The sequence below is a fragment of the Gopherus flavomarginatus genome, chromosome 1, assembly GCF_025201925.1.
Source record: "Gopherus flavomarginatus isolate rGopFla2 chromosome 1, rGopFla2.mat.asm, whole genome shotgun sequence".
Taxonomy (NCBI): Eukaryota; Metazoa; Chordata; order Testudines; family Testudinidae; genus Gopherus; species Gopherus flavomarginatus.
In genome coordinates this window covers 157,577,400-157,597,887 of record NC_066617.1, presented here as the reverse complement: position 1 = coordinate 157,597,887, position 20,488 = coordinate 157,577,400, and the positions used below count along the sequence as shown (strand labels likewise).

The window sequence follows — 20,488 nt, the reverse complement described above, 5'->3', positions numbered from 1 at the left end:
TTTTTTACACTCTAAATGTCATTTATTGAAGGAAATGAATTGTGGGGGGTTATTGGGGAAGGATCATTAGTAGTAAAAAAGGGAACTAAGCTTGAGGTTGTATAATGAGCAGAGAAGCAGGATGCCCAGCTGTCATTAGACCATGGCAATGTGCTGAGCAGCAGAAGTCATCACAAAGTGCTGGCATTTTCAACCCTGAAGATTGTTATGAGGAATGGGTGTTGCAGCCAGGCTTGGGCTCACTGGAGAGGAGGAGGAGTTCAAACGACTTTTTACGCATTACTGGAGGGACTCTAAATACATCACTGAAGAAGGGTTTAAAACTAGGGGATGGGCTAGATTTGTGTTAGCCCAAGTAAGGGAATAAAAGGCTCCTACCTCTCAGCACTGCCACACTCCAGCTGCTCACATCATAGCTTCTGCACAGAGAGGAAGAGCAAAGGCTTTATACACCCAGTATCTTCCTTTCCCCACAAAAGCAAGTGGGAGGAGCATTGGCGGAGAGCCATGGTTTCACCCACCCTGACCTACCAGCTGGCAGAGCAGTAGTGTCAATGTGCTAACATCTCCCCACAAATGGTTGATACATAAGAAGTTACCCAGCAGACTGCAAATAACTTTGATAGCTAGATTTGTTTCTAAAGAACCATTGGTTTGAAGGATACAGGTGTAAGCTTTTTGGAGGCAGAGATCATGCCTTCAGCTGTGGCTGTAAATGTCTCGTGCACAATTGGTGCTGTGTAAATAGTAAAATTAAGTGGGAGGCAGGCACCGCTAGCATCCAGCAGTGAGCTCACGGAGGGAAGCTGTCATAAACAGATAAGAAAAGTTAATAGCACAGAAATACTTTATATCTCTTTGACTGTAAAGGGTTAACAAGTTCAGTAAGCCTGGCTGTCACCTGACCAGAGGACAGGATACTTTCAAATCTTGAGGGAGGGAGTTTTTGTGCTGTGCTGTTAGTTTTGGTTGTTGTTCACTCTGGGGGCTCAGAGGGATCAGATGTGCAACCAGGTTTCTCTCCAATCTCTCCAATCCAGGCTCTTATAAGTTCAGACTAGTGAGTACTAGGTAGATAAAGCGAGTTAGGCTTATGGTTGTTTTCTTTATTTGCAAATGTGTAATTGGTTGGAAGAAGTTCAAATGTGCATTTGGCTGAAAGGAGTTCAAATTGGTATTTTGCTGAAAAGATTTTTAATTTGTACTTACATAATTCGGCTGGGAGGGTGTTCCCAGTGTCTATAGCTGAAAGACCCTGTACCTATTCCATTTTTTTTTAATTTACAAAGATAATTTTTACTGTTTTTTCTTTCTTTAATTAAAAGCTTTTCTCGTTTAAGAACCTAATTGTTTTTTTATTCTGGTGAGACCCCAGGGGACTGGGTCTGGATTCACCAGGGACTTGGTGGGGAGAAAGGAGGGAAGAGGGAGAGAGAGGCTGATTTCTCTCTGTGTTAGGATTACTTTCTCTCAAGGAAGAGTCTGGGAGGGGGAAAGAGAAGGAGGGGGGAAGGTGAATTGTCCTCTCTGTTTTAAGATTCAAGGAGTTTGAATCACAGTAATCTTCCAGGGTAACCCAGGGAGGGGAAGCCTGGGAGAGGCAACGGTGAGGGAAAGGGTTTACTTTCCTTGTGTTAAGATCCAGAGGGTCTGGGTCTTGGGGGTCCCTGGGCAAGGTTTTGGGGGGACCAGAGTGTACCAGGCACTGGAATTCCTGGTTGGTGGCAGCACTACAAGTACTAAGCTGGTAATTGAGCTTAGAGGAATTCATGCTGGTACCCCAACTTTTGGACGCTAAGGTTCAGAGTGGGGAATTGTACTATGACAGAAGCCAATGGCCTTCCTGTCAGCAAGCACTAAACTCATCTTTATTGTTTTCTTTTTGTGAAGTATTGATGGTCTGGTTGCCTGGATAATCACCAGCTGATTGTGATTTCTTGATTTTAATCAGCATTTTTATATTGTGGCTTTGTTGCAAAATTTGCTTTACACAAATCATAAAATATGAACCCACCAGGGGAATGAACACAATTTTTTTTTAAATGTGAGTGCCTTTGGTTGGACATTTTAGCTGCACTATTGATCCAGCTCTTGTAGTAACCAGACATCAAATGCTGTTTTTTTCATAGTATGATAAAAAAAAAATTAAATAATTGATTTTGCAGACAAACTGACAGTCAACTGTTGTCCCTGCTAGCCCGGGTCTTGCAATACAACATATGGCATAAATCAGAATTTATCTTTTATTTGCCAAACATCTGATGTCAATGACTCTCTATGCTAATCCAGACATTTAAAGTAAATGGCAATCTTCATTCCTCTAGTTCCCTCATGTGTTCTTCTGTCTGATTTTGGCCAGGACATGCTTGGGGATTTGTTTACTGCAGTGGAAACACCCGAAGCCCAGAACAGAGGCTTTCTCAAGGGGCTGTTTGGAGGAAGCGGGCAGACCTTTGACAGAGAAGAGCTGTGTAAGTGATTATAACTGAAACTAATGGAAATACAACAGTTAAACCAATACAAGAAGAGGACACATAATGTAGGAAAGAAGGGATGTTAAAAATGTTAAAGATAACACTATAAATGAAATTAGAGAATTTGTCCCACAAGCTACTAGGAGCTAGAGCTTGACCTTTCAGAGCCTTGTTTCTATCTACTCAAAATGTTTTCTCTCTTTCCCCTAAGAGCAAGTAAATATAAAATAGGCCCCATACTTGCAGTTACTGAAGAATCAGGTTTGAGATGGCACTAGTATCAAACCTGCCTGGTTAGCTTGAGGCAGTCTCTGTGTGCCACAGTACACTCCAAACAACAGCAAGGGAGTGAGGAACTAGCAGTGAACGCTCTAGGTATTGATGGTGGAATGAGCTAACTCCACTTTCCCTGTGTAGTTGGCGAAGCTTCAGCAGGAAAAGCCTCTCGGAGTCTGGCTCAGCACATCCCTGGCTCAGGTGGAATCGAGGGCATGAAAGGAGCTGCAGGAGGGGTAATTGGAGACTTGGCTCGTGCGCGCCTTGCCCTTGACGAGAGAGGACAGAGACTGGGAGAACTGGATGAAAAGACTGCAACCATGATGGCTAGTGCAGAGGCATTTTCCAAACATGCACATGAGGTATGGGTTCCTTGCACATACATGTGGAGAGCATTTGCCCTACCCAGGGTTACCCAAAGTTAAGAAAGCTGAACCTCCTTCAGGAAAATTAAAGCAGGCACAGTCCCCCAGGTGTTGCTACCTTCATTTATACAGCACCCTTCCCCACACATTGGGGCCCCTGGTGTAGATTGTCATCATTTAACACTTTCTCTCCTTTCCTACATGCTTGATGAGCAGTAAAGTATCATCATTCACATTTTCACCCACTGAAATAAATGGGGTAATTTCCCACCTCAGAGATGCTGTTTCAGGCTCTCTGCAAACTCAGGCAGCCATCTACTTTGGTTACACTTACTCCAGAGTTTCATAGCATATAAAGCCAAAAGGGGTGATCAGATCATCTAGTCTGCCCTCCTGTGTATCACAGGCCATTTCATTTCATCTGGGTATCCCTATATTAAGTCCAAAGACTTCAATTAGACCAAAAAAGTTCAGTCCTCAGGAAACAAAACTGTGCGCCATGGAGAGAGAACAAGGGAGACCCAACGTGCCACCAATGCCTGAGTCTCCTGCAATGTTTTCTTCATAAATATCTGTCTTCAAAACTGCTGACATCTCCTGTTGGTGTCAGTTAAGATGACCATTACATCCATTCATTGATGTGTCAGTGTTGCTACTTTGGGAACAATGGGAGATAAGGGCAATAGTCATTAATTGCTCTGAAGATTTTTTGTGCCTATCCCTCCTGTCAAATATTCAGTTATGAACCATAACAGGAGAAATATTACCGTTAGTCCTGTTTCTTTCTTTTAAAAACCCACTAGTTGCACAAGATGTGCTGAACAGGGAGGGGGAAACTAGAGCGGGTCACAGGTGTGCATCTGGATGCAAGGGCACAAGTGGGGCACTACAGGGAACAGGAAACTAGGGGCATGACCATAGTGTGTGATGCTAAACTGGTTTGCTCTAAGTAGGCTGCGTAGCATGGAGACATTTGCTCTGTAAAACTGAAATGATGTCACCCTATAGTATAGTCCTAGGAGGGGGAATCAACTGAAAAGTAGTAGTAGCACATTAAGGAATATTTACCTGTAATTCCAGTTTTCCAGATATCTGTACAGCTAGATTACCACCTACCTCGTGCCCCAGGGAGAATGTTTGGTTTTGGTTTTCCTATTGGCTGTAATAAGTGTGAGGCAAAAAATACACATCTCTTTGACAGTACTGACAGATGGTATTCGAGGCACCTAATCTATGGCAGTTCCTACTTCACCTTATGCAAAAAGCAGTGTGCTAAAGTAGGAATTCCCTGAGAAGCATCTCTTCAGTGAACAAAGAGCTATGGGTAAATAATGTTCTTTATGGAGTTTAATACTTAATTATGAAGTTAGAGAAAGCAAATATATATATATTTCACAGCAGCAAAGGGAAATGACATGTTTGGCAAAACACAACCTGCTGCTGTTTGTCATGGACTTCATAATCAAGTAGAAAATTTGGAGCAAACAATGAATGGACCCACTTCATTTGTGGTACCACTAGTTCAGTGGAATTCTACCACATACTAACTTAGCATAAGTCTTTACCGTTAGCAAAACAGATTTTTGTATCTAATTTTCATTTTGCTTATTTCCCATCTCTGTAGTTGATGCTGAAATATAAGGACAAGAAATGGTACCAGTTTTAGACTTTTAAAGAAGCTGCTTGGCTTTGATGAGGACACTATTCAGGGAAGCGGAACTTACTCTCAACACTACCAGTCACTGGCCAGAAGCAAAACTTTCTCCTAGGAAACGTTTTCCTGTTATTTATTTGTTTGGATTCACCACAAGCGGGAAGTCAAGGAGAAGTTTTATATCCCACAAAATGGAGCCTAGACTTGTATTGGTCTTTTAGTCAAAATACCTGGCTCATGGTGTAGTAAATCTTTTTCCAAAAGCAACTGCACAGTCACATTGGCATGTAGCTCTTTTCAGAAGATCTAGGAATGAACTGTGGAGAGTATCTCTGGTTAAAAATATCCTGTACAAACCTAGAATGTTAATGCATTTATTTAAAAAAAATGAATACAATTTTGCATGATCAATTGACATCTTAAAAAGAAAGCATGTTGTGACCGAAAAAAAGGGATTTATTTCTATGCTGAGCAAAAAATATTTAAAAAGAGCAAAAATCTTTATTTTTAAAAACTACACTACAAACAGCCAGTTCGTTTCAAGCATGGCTGCTGCTACTCTGGACAGGAAAATTAGATGAGCTGAATTTTCTTATTTGCTGCTAGTTCTTTTCCTTATAAAATCTTAGGTTGAAATCATCAGTGCTATTTAATTCCTATCCAAAGAATAAACCAACATCCAAATCCAATCCAAATGCTTTATTTAGTGTTTGTGAAGGAGCCAGTTGGGATGTCACCTAATTGAGAGTAGAGGGTGTCTTTACAATCCAAAGAGTGCAGGAAACACCTTCCATAAATACTAATTTTCTGAAAGCAATCGTTGAGGGAGCTGTGATACCTTTTGTCACCCCAGGAGTGTCTGAATCACTTGGTTGCCTTGTTTTTTCAATATTAGAAGCGGAAGAGAAGGTGAGTCAGTAATCTATTGAATTAAACTGAAGAAAGTAGAGGGCCCAGTGGGTCAAATCTCCTCAAGTCAGTGACTTCAGTAGCTTGCAGAAAAGAGTTGCACTGAAGTGATGCTAAGCAAACTGCACAGTAACCCAATTTAAAGCTGGCTGGCTTAAGATCACACCAGCAACTAGTTTGAGCTGCAAAGTCCCGCAGATTAATTTTATATAGACCAGTTTCTACACTGTCTTGCCTGGTGTATCACCACTTGCAACCTGTGCAAAGCTGGTGTAAAACACTGCCACAGAGATGAGTGGAGAACTCAGGAGCACATTGTATCTACTTTGCACAAGTGTAAATGCCCGTGCAAGGTACTGGTGAAATAGGCTGTTCATATTAGTAAAGCTGCTGCCACGGGGCTTCATGTGGTTTCCATCATGGACTTTTAATTTCCTTCATTTCGCAGATACTGTCAGCTTCTTTTCCACATAAGCTTATCATGATGTATTTGCCTGAACAGCATTCCCATTACATAACAGTCAATTTCCTTCCCCAGCTCAGTTTTACTCCTCTGCATCAGCACAATTTCCAAAGTAACCAACTGTGAAGTCAGATGGATTCTAAAATTGACTTGGGAACAAGGTGCCACGGTCATGTTTGCCAGCAAGTATGCACAAGTACAAACTAGGGAGAGAGAGAGAGAGGAGGAGACACTTTGCATCAGGAGAATTCACTTTGAAGGAAAATGCTCTGAGAAAGCAGCTGCAGCTAGTGACCCCCCAAATAGCCATGGCCATCAGCTTTGCTTTAACATGTTTGTATCATGACAGTTTAATGCACGCTCTGGACCACGAGACACTGCTCTGGCTTCTACATTTCCATGGAAAGCCCTGCTAACTCTCACTCAGTAGCTCTCTCAGCCATTCTTTTCTCATATCTGCTCTGTCTCTAGTTTTGGGGTGGGTGCTCACTGGCAAAAACACCTATTGCATATTTAATTCAGCCCAATTTTAGAGATGGGTTTTGGACTCAAAAGTCTGGCATCACAAGCTGTGTGAATTAAGGCTATGGCACAAGTTTGAGGCCTCATGGCTCAATATGAATTTTGTGCTATTCAGAATTTTAAAATTTTGCTGGAGGCAAGGTTAAAATGCCAGCTTTGACCATTGTAGTTCACATGCTAATCCAGCCCGTGTGCATTGCATGTTTACTCTGGCCTATCATTAATTGAAATCACTAAGCTTGTGGGCACTTTAGCTTTACAAACACCTTAGAGAGGATATGTTCCCTCATTTAGCTGCAAGACTAGAGAAGGTATTTAAACTGTCAGTGAATTAGGCTCAGACCAAACAGGTAAAGATTCAGGAAGGAAATCATTCCAGCAAGGACAAGAGTCAGTTCTGTAACTTACTGCACCTGTCTCTATACTAATATAACCTCTATGAAAAAGATAGTCCTGGTTCACTTGTGGTGCCATGTACACCACCTCTACTGGCCACACTGGGAGTTTCCATTGCAATTCCCTGACATGTTGCAGTATCCATAGATGTATCTCACATGACTGTATGGGCAGACTAGCAGAAAGCTTTGTGAGTGATTAGGATGGTACTAGTTCTGTAGTGTATAGAAATTCTTGGCTTGTTATTCCGCTTTTAGGCAGAGGTGTTGCTTTAACATCAGTTCAGGGACCTATGATCCTGAATGAAATGGGAGCCTCCTTAGGCAGATGCTAGAGCTCACTCTGTCATGAAGCAGTTGCACAAGTCCAGTATGAACAGCTACAGCCTGCATGAGGGAAATATGCCTCCAGTAGGTCATTTACATTACACTTGCTCTATCACCAGTCTCTAACTTAACACCACGCTATATCAGTGGGAAAGCCAGCCAGTAGCTTTCAATTTGCCTCTTTACTTCACAAAAGAAGAATTAAGATTCCCCAAACATACAATTTTGAATGTTTAAATTCTTCATCTTTTTCTCTAGAAAAACTCCCCAGGAGGTCACAACTGTATCTTCCTTTCATCTATGGCATATTGTACATCTTTCCAGAAAGTTACAAATTCCTGTTTCTGTAATGTTCAGCTCTTGTGACTATAATTATTAATTTTCTTGTAGTCTGTAGAGATCTAAAAAATTGTATATGTTTGTATATAGAACGTTCTATATATATAAATATATATATGTAATGTATATGTTGTATAAGTTTGTTAGTGCACACTGTTAAAATGCTTTCTATTGAGATTTACCGTGGATGTAGGGAAAAGCCTTCACCTTAAAATTTAATGAGGGTGGGGTAAGCCTGGCTAGTTAGTTTCTTGTGACATGAGGAGGAGTGTGGGATTTTTAGAGGGCCTATCCTAAACATTTTTTGTTAATAACTAGAGTAATAAAGCTGCAGCCTTCAACCTGATAAGCATAGCAATGACTTTACTTGCTGAGAAGAAAATTAGGCTAAGAAGAATGTTGAAATCAAATGTGCTTTCACCTTTTCTACCAAGCCAGCATCGGTTCACACAACATCCATAACTTTTAGGCTCTTTCTACATCTGAACTGTTAGTTAAAAAGTACAAATTCCAGATAGGTTATATTAGATTTAAAAGTATAAAAGGCTGTCTCTAGTGACACTTTGGCATAATGTCGCTCAATTAAAAATTTTATGATGTTAGAAAATACATTTTTCACTCACAAAAATTTATGCACTATCCCAAATAATCCAATATAAAAAATACACACACAGCTAAGCGTGTAATATGCAAATAAATATATTAAATTAGATTCAATATGTGGCTTCTCATTAGACAAGTCCTTACTAGTAAGAACTATTTTATGTGCAGCCAACTCCTAGACCTAGACCACTTTAAACTTCAATTTTTTAAAAAGATCTAATGAAATTCTGTAACAGCACCAGGATTTGTTCTCTATAATCACATAAGATTTTTCTAAATCATATTTTTTTACATTCCTATGTCCTAACTATTTATACTTTTGAGTAGATGTAGTTTGACTGCATTTCTGAATTGAAATTAGACATTTCTCTGTTAAACAGAATATAGGTTTTTGCATAAATATTTAAATATACACAGATATTCAATTACTAGACGTGAAGTTATCACAAAAATTCTCTGTACTTTTTCAGAAACCATCTCACACCCAATTCCTTGTGTATATTATAATAAATTGTATACGGAAAAAATAATTCTGTATGTATCTAATGGAAAAACATCACAACTAACGTAAGTCTTGTATTCAACCTCAGGATTATTCTATTTATAAATTGTCTCTATTATATCACAGGCAAATTGCCAGACTGCATTTAATTGCACCCTTTAGGTATTCTACTCTGGGTATCTATCCCATATCACTTTTCATGACCTAAAGGTGAATGCAAACACGATATATTTCAGTCTTGGTAAGGTCTCAGTAAGAACACTCTCTCTCTCTCTCTCATTAATGAGTTGCATGTTTCCATTTGTTTACAACACTTCATCTAGGTGTAATTCATATAAAAGAGTTTCCATTCATGTGTTTTCTCTTATGTGATTATTGACTAAAATCAAAATATTGTACATTTTTTTAACTAGTGTCCCATATTCTGGCTCTGTCAAGGAATTGTTGACAAATTATGTGTGGTTTTCATTAATAAGGCACCACCTATATTTCAAATGAAGGTTAAATTCAAGAGTGAACCACACACTCCTTCTGCTCCACTAACCGTTTACTGTTTTGACAGGTATCCTAAAATTGGCATCACAAAGGTAAATTAAGGCACCTTTGATTGAAGCTATTCTGAGTTCCTGGTGAAAGAACTGATGGAAAGAAAATAAAGAAAAGAATTGGCATTATTTTGTGCAATTCTCTTTTTTCAGGGGTATGTAGTTAGGTAAAGGGTTTATAATGCATATTCCATGTGGTTAAGCATCCCTACCACAACAGGCATTTCTACACACGGCTTTTTTTGGTTTACAACTTCCATACAACTTCAGGCCCCACTAATGCCATCTTGTAAGTTAGTCTCTTGAGCTGTTATTTCTGTATTTTCATGATGTCTGGGACACCCACAATATGTTGGCAGAGCAGGGGGGCAGAAGGGTGAGCTTACATATATCTAGCCATTCTGGTTATGAGTGCTGTACTGCCTTGGCTCAGGAGTTCCTGCTTAAGATTCCAGTGTCAAAATGCAGACATACTTTCACTGTGAGTTGTGCTCCTAAATAAGTGAAGCACTTTTTAAAACCCCTCCTCCCCCATAAGCTTTGAATAAGTTACAGCTGCACCATTTGCTTAGGCCTTGGCTACACTGGTGCTTTACTGCACTGCAACTTTCTCGGGTGTGAAAAAACACCCCCCTGAGTGCAGCAAGTTACAACGCTGTAAAGTGCCAGTGTAAACAGTGCCCCAGCGCTGGGAGTACGGCTCCCAGCGCTGCAAGCTAATCCCCTCGGGGAGGTGGAGTACGTGCAGTGCTGGGAGAGCTCTCTCCTGGCGCTGGCGCCGCGACCACACTCACACTTCAGCGCTTTGGAGTTTCAAGTGCAGCCAAGCCCTTAGGTCACTTGTATTATGCAAAGAAATTTAAAGAACAAAGTGACACAGGAACTACAAAAAACCAACACATGTTCTACACACGTTTGCAAATGGAACCAATAAGCCCAATTCCCCCAGTCTTAGGAAACGGCGATTTGTTGGTTGGTCTTCTAGCATATGGACAGGGCCCCTCACCTCGCTTCCATATCAGGGGCGCACCATGATTTTTACAGAGCACCTGACCCAGCTGTAAATACCGTCACCATGGTACACCACACCCAGGCACCAGATGATGGCTGTGGAGTCTTTCTGCACGAGTGGCTGCTGTGCAAGCCATTACTCCTTGGCTGGGAGGTGAACAGGAGCGTATGTGGGGTAATTACTCACAATATGATTCTGTGTCGCTTTCAAGGAGACAAAAATCGCAGTCAAAACTAATGAACAAGAACCAATCTTCCCACCTCCCTTCCAACTAGAGACTGGCCAAGCAAACTAAGGCCAGAGAGAAACGTCAAGTTATTCTGCCTAGGGAGGGGAGGGGGAATGGGATGGGAGAAGAAAGGACTGAGCAGGATATGCAGAATTACAAGTGAGCAATCGTCCCCCAGCATACGTCTTTCTTCTTTCACCCTAGCCAGCAACAACAATTAGACACCATATGCTGCAAGCAATGACCCAAAAAAGCCGTTACTATACAGTAGTGCCTGGAACAGGTTCTGGCCTGAAGCAATGTCAGCAGACAAGGTCTGAGCAAACTGTGAATGTGAGTTGGAGGTCAGGAAAATGAGCCTTCAATGTCAGTGGGAACTGCTTTCGCTTTCTGAGCCCAGGAAAGATGCTACACCTCTTACAGCATGGGACTTAACATGGCCACACACTTTGGACCCAGTCATGGCTTGGGGGCAGAGGGTTTCCAGCTACAATTCATTGAGCTGTTATTGTGGATTCTGTCCCACATATCAGCCTTCACAACAAAATCTCTTGTGGGAGTTACTTAAAACTTCAAAGCCTGCCTGACAGCCAGGGAGAGTCATGTCCTCTGGTGCAACCAAGAGAACCTGGGACCATGTCTACACTACAAACTTTGGTAGATGCAAGTTGTGTCAGCCTAAAGTCACTGCAGTTAGTATATTACACATGTGAGTGCATACTTGACTCCTTCCACCAGTTCTGCATGTCTTCATCAGGAGTGCATGTCAGTGCACAGTGCAGCACATCATGGATAGCTATCCCAGTGTGCCGCTCACCAGCATCCAGTGCACTCTCTTTTGGAAAAAATTGGCAATGCATGATGGGGCAGAAATGAGTCATGCAGGGGTGACTGGAGCAAGTGTGTGTGGGGGGTCAAGTTCCCATCATGCAACTTTCCCCATCCCATAAAGCGATACATATCCCATAATTTTCATGTCTCTTTTAAATAGATCCCACTTCTTGTTGTTCACCATCTCTAAGAGCTCTGTTGTCATTCATGAGCATTGCAAACCCAGAACAAACAATCCTCTCGTATTTGCAGCACCACAGGAAGAACCATACCAATGGAGGATATGATGGTTTGAGGATAGTTTGTTGTGGGACATAGCGAAAACAATTCAAGGTTGTTGATGACATTCAAGGAGCAGCTGCCTATTTGGCCTCTATTTCCATGGATACAAGTACAGTGCAGTGGCACTGAATAGAGGCACTATTTTCCACAGGTGGTGATGATTTTAGCTGATATCTTACTTCTGAGGGCAACAAAAGCACAGTTGCTGCTGGTGTCCCAAAACTGTCTGGGACCATATGTCACTAGCCCATTTACTGCTATGGTGCCTACTGAAGTCATTGTTGAATGGCGTTGGAAAGTGTCCTATTTTGGAGGAGGAAATGAGGCGGCCTACCCCAGAAGTCTTCAAGAGAGGGTTGCAGAGTTTCATCAAGATCTCCCAGGAAGATACAAGGAACCATCCAATGGACATAAACAAGCTGCTCTGCATGCCCACCCACCCAACCCTACTATGGAATAAAAAACAGATACCTCTATCTCTTTTTGTTGTACCAGTGTCTCCTCTTGGAGAAGTAAGCAAACGAAAAGTCAGTGCCTGACTCCTGCTAACTTGAGGTTGGATGGGGCATCATCTTTATATTTAAACATTGTAAAGAAAAATGCATGCACACTTACCTGAGGTTCCTTCCCCTTCATTGGGCTTTTCTGCACTCGGCTTGTGGGACTGACTCCACTGGTGGAGTCTCAAAAAGATCCTGGTTCATGGCATAGCTGGATGCCCCTGCTGTGTCCCTCCTCTTCCTCCTTGCTGTGAACAGCAGGGGTCTGTGTCTCGGGCTCCTTGGACGTATCTAGAGTGCTTTGGGATGCTGGTTTGCACAGACTCTTCTCCCCACTGGCCAGGGGATCCAATACCTCCTGTCTCCTCCAGGCAGGAGAGCATCTAGTGTGTGGAGCTGTCATGGTTGGTTGGGTAGTTGCTCACAATGAGGAAGAGATGGTAGGTGTGATCAGCAAAGTGGACAATAAGGAAAAGGCATTTCAAAAATTCATGAGGGTTTTAAACTGGGCAGTGGAGTTCACTATCGTGACCAGAGCAGTCACTGCAACAGAGGTGAAATGAGATTCATTAACCTGAAACTCGGAATGAGTCTCCAGAATAAACTCCAGGGGATGCAAAAACCTGAGTTCTCATGCAAGTTAAAATGAGTTTAATTCCCCTACTTTGCAGCTATCGTGAATGGCACCTTAAGACAAAGTAGTTTCCATCCCTCTGAGGTGTTTTGCTCCCAAAAGGGACCCAGGAGCACCTAGAGGAGGGAGGGCAGGTTCCACTGAAGAACCAAGTGCTGGTGCTTAACTCTGCAGTAGAATGGAACAAAAGAAGCTTTTAGCCCCAGGGATGAGCAATTTCTCTATCCTCTGATGGCACTGTGAATAGCAATGAGCTGACACACATCTATGCTGCTGTAACAGTCAGCAGCAACCCCCTAACAGCTAGTAGTTCTATAATAGCTGGCAACCATTAAAAAAAATTAAACATCTCACAAACACAGCAGCCTAAACTTTTAAACTGTCTTCCCTTATCAGTCTTAAGGCAGTTAAAGCTGGTCTTTGCAAAGCAAATTGCAAAAGTGCAGGGTTTGCTAACCACCAATCAAATGCTAACATAACCGAAGCCTGTGTGAGAGTGTGTATAAAAAATTCTTAGTTTTTGTATGAAGTAAAGTTTTTTTGTACCAAGGTACAAAACTCTCCTTTCTTCTGCAAAATAAAGCAACCTTTCCTTATCCCTGTCTGGCTGTCATTGGCTCTCAGCTAGGCAAACCCAACATTTCGGTAACAGTTTCTGGTGACCCCAGATGGGACCCTCCTAGCTCGGACATCGGACTCCGGACAGCTGCAGCGAACTAGGAGCGGCACCACCAGGGTGCTTAGCCCCTCTTCCTCACTTCACCGTGGCCCCTGGGGTTCGTGCTCCGATAAGGTGAGCCCTAATAGGATAAAAAAACCACTTTCTGGGTTCTGGTTATATTATTTCTGTCTTATACATTTGGGTGTTAGGTGTGTGGGCGGAACTAAGCTTCTTGTTCATAATTCCTCAGGGTAAAAGCCATAGCATGCAAAAAAGCCCTAAGGTCATATTAAAATCTTTCTGTTCCGTCCCCTGTAGCAGTCAGTGTAAGCAAAAATTGCTGGCTTGATTTTTTTTAAATTAAACTATTATTCCCTCCTTCTTTCTGTTTAATTTTTATTTAAGTGCCAGAAAGGGAGATGGGTGGGTCTCAGCAAAAACCCTCTAAAAATAGCCCTTTAAATTACATATTAAATAAATAGCCTTTACCCTGTGTTCAAAAAAAAAAAAAAAAGAAGTCAAAAAAACCAAACATATTCTTGTCTTCTGGACTCTGGGGCTGCCCTCTCCACTGTTACTGTCAAGCTGAAGAAGGGAAGCCTCATAAATAAAAGTATTCCGGTAATGGGTATAGGCAGAAAGCCATTTAACTGTTCTGTATTGCAAAAGACTGCTATAAAAATTTCTGGTGTCTCCGCCTCCCATGCCTTTTTGCTAGCTCCAAATTCCCCAGTTAACCTCTTGGGCAAACACCTGTTGTGTAAATTGCATGCTCAAATCTTTTTTTCAAACAACAAAATTGTCCTCCAGTTACCTCAAAACCAACTTCCCCAGCTGTGTGCTGTTCTAACCCAGGCTTCAGAGGACTCAATCCTGCCTGCAAACCCAATCCTACCCAAGCGACTAGACAGCAGGTAAAAGCTTCCCTATGGGGCACTTTAAAAACAAACTTGGGCACTCTCCGAACAAAACCAGTGCGTATAACCTTAACACCGGGCATTGTAATTCCTCAAATTCGTCAGTATCCCATCCCCAAAAAAGCTCTGCTAGGCCTCCAAAACCTTATCACCACAGTCCTACGGTTAAAAGTGCTAGTTCGCACCAAGTCTCTTTTCAACACCCCCATTCTGCCAGTCAAAAAACCTAACACAAATAAAAAAAAAAAAAAAAAAAAAAGTATACCAATTTGTCCAAAACTTGCATGCAGTAAATAAAGTTGTCCAGGCTAAACACAACGTGGTACCTAATCCTCACACTATCCTAACTGCCATTCCAGCAGGTACTGCTTGCTATTCGGTAATAAACTTGTATAATGCCTTTTTCAGTATTCCCCTAAATCAAAACAGCTAAAATATCTTTGAATTTACATAAACAAATCCAAAAACCGAAAGGGCAAAACAGCTAAACCTAAACTCGGCTACCACAAAAATATTTTAAATTGCCAACCATTTTCTCCTCTATCCTAACACACAATTTAGCTAATATTAAGCTACCTGGTGGGTCTACTTATCTCTTGTATGTAAATAACATCCCGGTTTGTTCTCCTAATCAGGTATGCAGCCCAATTTCAGTCCTTACCCGCTAATGTACCTGCTCACCGAATCCAGCCAAAAAATTGGGTCTATGTAAAAAAGTAAAAAATCAAGCCTCTCCAACCCCGGTGGGCTGCCCTTTTCAAGTCCTTCTTACCTCCCACACTGCAATTCAAGTAAAAACACAAAATACCTAAATCCACCACACCTAAATCAAGCTAGCCCCTAGGCCGGGGCCAAAAGCAAACAACATCAAACTTCAAAAAAGCACTGCCAGCTCTTCCCACCGCAACCCAAAAAAGCCAAAAGCAAACAATACCTAAAAAGCTAAACCTCTAAAATACCTGCAGCACAGCTGTGGGTGGACTGGGTCAACTGAGTCAGGCTCACAGTGCTTGGGCTGCAAGGCTACAAATTGCAGTGTAGACATTCAGAGTTGGGCAGAAGCCCAGGCTCTGAGACCCACCCCCTCATGAGGTTTCACAGCCCACACTCCCTGCCTGAGCATCTATTTTTAGCCCTGCAGCCTGAGTCCCACAAGCCTGAGTCAATTGACCCAGGCCCTGAGACTTGGTACCAATGATTTTTTATTGCCATGTTGTCATAAACAGATAGCTAAGGGTTAATGTCTCTTTCACCTGAAGCACCTGACCAGAGGACCAATCAGGAAACCGGATTTTTTCAACTTTGGGTGGAGGGAAGTTTGTGTCTGAGTCTTTTGTCTGCCTGCCTGCTTTCTCTGAGCTTTGGAGAAGTAGTTCTACTTTCTAATCTTCTGTTTCTAAGTGTAAGGACAAAGAGATCAGATAGTAAGTTATATGGTTTCTTTTCTTTGGTATTTGCATGAATATAAGTGCTGGAGTGCTTTGATTTGTATTCTTTTTGAATAAGGCTGTTTATTCAATATTCTTTTAAGCAATTGACCCTGTATTGTATCATCTTAATACAGAGAGCCCATTTGTATGTATTTTTCTTTCTTTTTATATAAAGCTTTCTTTTAAGACTGGTTGAAGTTTTTCTTTACTTCAGGGAAATTGAGTCTGTACTCACCAGGGAATTGGTGGGAGGAAGAAATCAGGGAGATCTGTGTGTTGGATTGCTAGCCTGATTTTGCATTCCCTCTGGGGGAATAGGAAAGTACTTTTTGTTTCCAGGATTGGGAACAGAGAGGGAGATTCACTCTGTTTGGATTCACAGAGCTTGTGTCTGTGTATCTCTCCAGGAGCACCTGGAGGGGGGAAGGGAAAAAGGATTATTTCCCTCTGTTTTGAGACTCAAGGGATTTGGGTCTTGGGGTCCCCAGGGAAGGTTTTTCAGGGGGACCAGAGTGCCCCAAAACACTCTAATTTTTTGGGTGGTGGCAGCAAGTACCAGGTCCAAGCTGGTAACTAAGCTTGGAGGTTTTCATGCTAACCCCCATATTTTGGACGCTAAGGTCCAAATCTGGGACTAAGGTTATGATATGGTGTAGCAGCGGGTGGGATATAGACAGAATCCAGAAGCCAGTAGGAATATTATATTTTTCTTTTCTCTGCTAAGGGCTTTTTAGCAGAGAGAAACAGTTGGTTTTAAAAGGGAACCAGAGAGAATTTTTTTTTTCTGCTCTCTCTGGCAGTTTGTGGCTTGCATGTTAAGCAAGAAGCCATTACCAGACTGTTAAGGGTCTTTTGTCATGCAATAGCACTCCCATTGAGAGTCATTACCAGCACTATATGAATGCAAATAAAGTGGTTTTTCAGGTTTACTTAACATTGAAAATTAGCTAAAGGCACTGTTGCTAGGCAGACTTCAGGAGGCAACAGAGAACCTGCAGTTCAGAAGATAAACACCGGCGGGCACCCCAACACAAGAAAACAGGAACCATGACTTCTAAGGCAAAAATTGAGGCTGAAGAACAAATCAAAGAAGCTGAACACAGGCGAGAGATGGAGATGAAAGAAAAGGAAGAAAGCATGAAACTGGCAGCCTTCCAAAGAGAACAGGCAGCCCAAGAGGCAGCACACAAAAGAAAACTAGAAGAAGAAGAGGTGGCCTACCGAAGGAAACAAGCAGAAGAAGAGTTGGCCCACAGAAGGAAGCAAGAAGAAGAGGCGGCCCACCACCGAGAAATGGAAAAACAACAAAAAGAAATGGAAAAACAACAAAAAGAGAATGAAGAGAAGGAAAAACAGAGAAAACATGAACTGGAGTTGGCAAAAGCTGGGCTGCATGTGCCAGCCAACCCTAACAACCCGGCGCCAATTATTGCTCCACAGCACAGGAAATTTCCCACCTACAAGGCAGGTGATGACACCGAGGCCTTCTTGGAAAATTTTGAAAGAGCCTGTCTTGGGTACAACATCCCCGAAGACCAGTACATGGTAGAATTGAGGTCACAGCTCAGTGGACCTTTAGCAGAGGTGGCAGCTGAAATGCCTAAGCAGCAAATGAATGACTATAAACTTTTTCAAACCAAGGCCAGATACAGGATGGGGATAACCCCAGATCATGCCCGTCGGCGCTTCAGAACCCAAAAGTGGAAACCAGAGGTGTCATTTCCCAAACACGCCTACTACATTGCAAAAAACTATGAGGCCTGGATAACAGGAAACAACATTCAAACCTTGGAAGAACTGCACCTCCTCATACAAATGGAGCAGTTCTTGGATGGTGTTCCTGAAGACATCACACGGTACATACAAGATGGAAATCCCAAAGATATCGCTGAGGCGGGGGAGATTGGAGCCAAATGGATGGAACTGGCAGAAAGCAAGAAAGCTACTGTCAAGGGGAACGATTACCCCAGGGGGCACACAGACCATAAACCCTACAACCGAGGACAGCCAAAGACCCCACATACCCCCCAAGTAAAGCCACAGATACCCTACCCTTCAACCTCACCAGTCTCCAGTAACTCACCTCGGCCCAGTGACCCATCAGATGGAAGATGCTTTAAGTGTAATGAACTGGGACATATCAAGGCCAACTGTCCAAAGAACACCATGCGAGTGCAATTCATTACACCACCATCACACCAAAGATCCCCAGGCCCGGATGCCTCTCAAATACCCTTGGAGCGAAGGGAAAATTTGAGAGTGGGCGGAAAGAAGGTTACTGCGTGGAGAGACACGGGGGCACAAGTGTCAGCTATCCACCAATCCTTCATTGACCCCAAATTCATCAACCCAAAGGCCAAAGTTACAATTTACCCCTTCATGTCACAAGCTGTAGACTTGCCTACAGCTCAACTGCCTGTCCAGTACAAAGGCTGGTCAGGAATGTGGACTTTTGCAGTCTATGACAATTATCCTATCCCCATGCTACCGGGGGAAGACTTGGCCAACCAGGTGAGGCGGGCCAAGAGAGTGGGAATGGTTACACGTAGCCAAACCAGGCAAGCTTCCAGACCCATTCCTGTTCCTGAGCCGTCCACAGAGGCCCCGTCTGTGTTACCAGAGACCCAGACAGAGGTAGTGGACCCGGATTCCATGCCTACCACTGAAACAGCCACAGCATCTCCAGTCCCAGGCCCGGAACTGGAACAGCAACCAGCACCAGCAAGTGCAACCACATCTTCAAACTCAACGCCAGAGGGCGCCGGCGAGCCAGAACTGGCAGAAGCAACAGACAGCCATACCCAAAAGGCTCAGCCAGAGCCTGAAATAACCTCAGGTGCACCAGCGGAGAGCGGTTCACCAGCAACGGAAACAACCCCATCACCTACATCGCTTCCAGAGGGACCAAGCCCAAGTCCACAGTCTGAGGAAGAACTGGTGACCCCAGCCTCAAGGGAACAGTTCCAGGCTGAGCAGGAAGCGGATGACAGCCTTCAGAAAGCTTGGGCGGCGGCACGGAGCACCCCACCGCCTCTCAGCTCTTCTAATCGATCCCGGTTTGTTATAGACCAAGGACTTTTATACAAGGAAATTCTTTCTGGTGGACACCGGGAAGAATGGCAGCCGCAAAAACAGTTGGTGGTTCCAACTAAGTACCGGGGGAAGCTCTTAAGCTTAGCCCATGATCATCCCAGTGGCCATGCTGGGGTGAACAGAACCAAGGACCGGTTGGGGAAGTCCTTCCACTGGGAGGGGATGGGCAAGGACGTTGCCAAGTATGTCCGGTCTTGTGAGGTATGCCAAAGAGTGGGAAAGCCTCAAGACCAGGTCAAAGCCCCTCTCCAGACACTCCCCATAATTGAGGTCCCATTTCAGCGAGTAGCTGTGGATATTCTGGGCCCTTTCCCAAAAAAGACGCCCAGAGGAAAGCAGTACGTACTGACTTTAGTGGACTTTGCTACCCGATGGCCGGAAGCAGTAGCTCTAGGCAACACCCGGGCTAACACTGTGTGCCTGGCCTTAACAGACATCTTTGCCAGGGTAGGTTGGCCCTCCGACATCCTTACAGATTCAGGGTCTAATTTCCTGGCAGGGACCATGGAAAAACTGTGGGAAACTCATGGGGTGAATCACTTGGTTGCCACCCCGTACCACCATCAAACCAATGGCCTGGTGGAAAGGTTCAATGGAACTTTGGGGGCCATGATACGAAAATTCATCAACGAATTCTCCAATAATTGGGACCTAGTGTTGCAGCAGTTGCTGTTTGCCTACAGGGCTGTACCACATCCCAGTTTAGGGTTTTCACCATTTGAACTTGTGTATGGTCACGAGGTTAAGGGGCCATTACAGTTGGTGAAGCAGCAATGGGAGGGGTTTACGCCTTCTCCAGGAACTAACATTCTGGACTTTGTAAGCAACCTACAAAGCACCCTCCGACACTCTTTAGCCCTTGCTAGAGAGAACCTAAAGGATGCTCAGGAAGAGCAAAAGGCCTGGTATGACAGACATGCCAGAGAACGGTCCTTCAAGGTAGGAGACCAGGTTATGGTCTTGAAGGCGCAACAGGCCCATAAGATGGAAGCATCATGGGAAGGGCCATTCACGGTCCAAGAGCGCCTGGGAGCTGTAAACTACCTCATAGCATTTCCCAATTCCTCACTAAAGCCTAAAGTGTACCATGTTAATTCTCTCAAGCCTTTCTATTCCAGAGACTTACAGGTTTGTCAGTTTACAGTCCAGGGAGATGATGCTGAGTGGCCTGACGGTGTCTACTACGACGGGAAAAAAGACGGTGGCGTGGAAGAGGTCAACCTCTCAACCACCCTGGAACGTCTGCAGCGGCAACAAATCAAGGAGCTGTGCACTAGCTTCGCCCCATTGTTCTCAGCCACCCCAGGACGGACTGAACGGGCATACCACTCCATTGATACAGGTAATGCTCACCCAATCAGAACCCCACCCTACCGAGTGTCTCCTCATGCCCAAGCTGCTATAGAACGGGAGATCCAGAACATGCTACAGATGGGTATAATCCGCCCATCTTCCAGTGCATGGGCATCTCCAGTGGTTCTGGTACCCAAACCAGATGGGGAAATACGCTTTTGCGTGGACTACC

The 20,488-nt window shown here is 43.5% G+C and overlaps 1 protein-coding gene across 6 annotated transcripts in view; it reads left to right on the top strand.

The window, feature by feature from the left end:
• The window catches only part of STXBP5L (syntaxin binding protein 5L), a 434,978-nt gene extending 426,905 nt beyond the window's left edge, over window positions 1–8,073 (top strand). For all 6 annotated transcript variants that reach the window (XM_050956804.1, XM_050956783.1, XM_050956794.1 and 3 more), the window contains 3 exons: window positions 2,360–2,471; window positions 2,892–3,112; window positions 4,740–8,073. In XM_050956804.1, coding sequence (XP_050812761.1) covers window positions 2,360–2,471; window positions 2,892–3,112; window positions 4,740–4,781 — 375 coding nt within the window. In that variant the 3' untranslated portion in view covers window positions 4,782–8,073. The remainder of the gene's footprint in view (window positions 1–2,359; window positions 2,472–2,891; window positions 3,113–4,739) is intronic.
• Window positions 8,074–20,488: the final 12,415 nt, after the last annotated feature.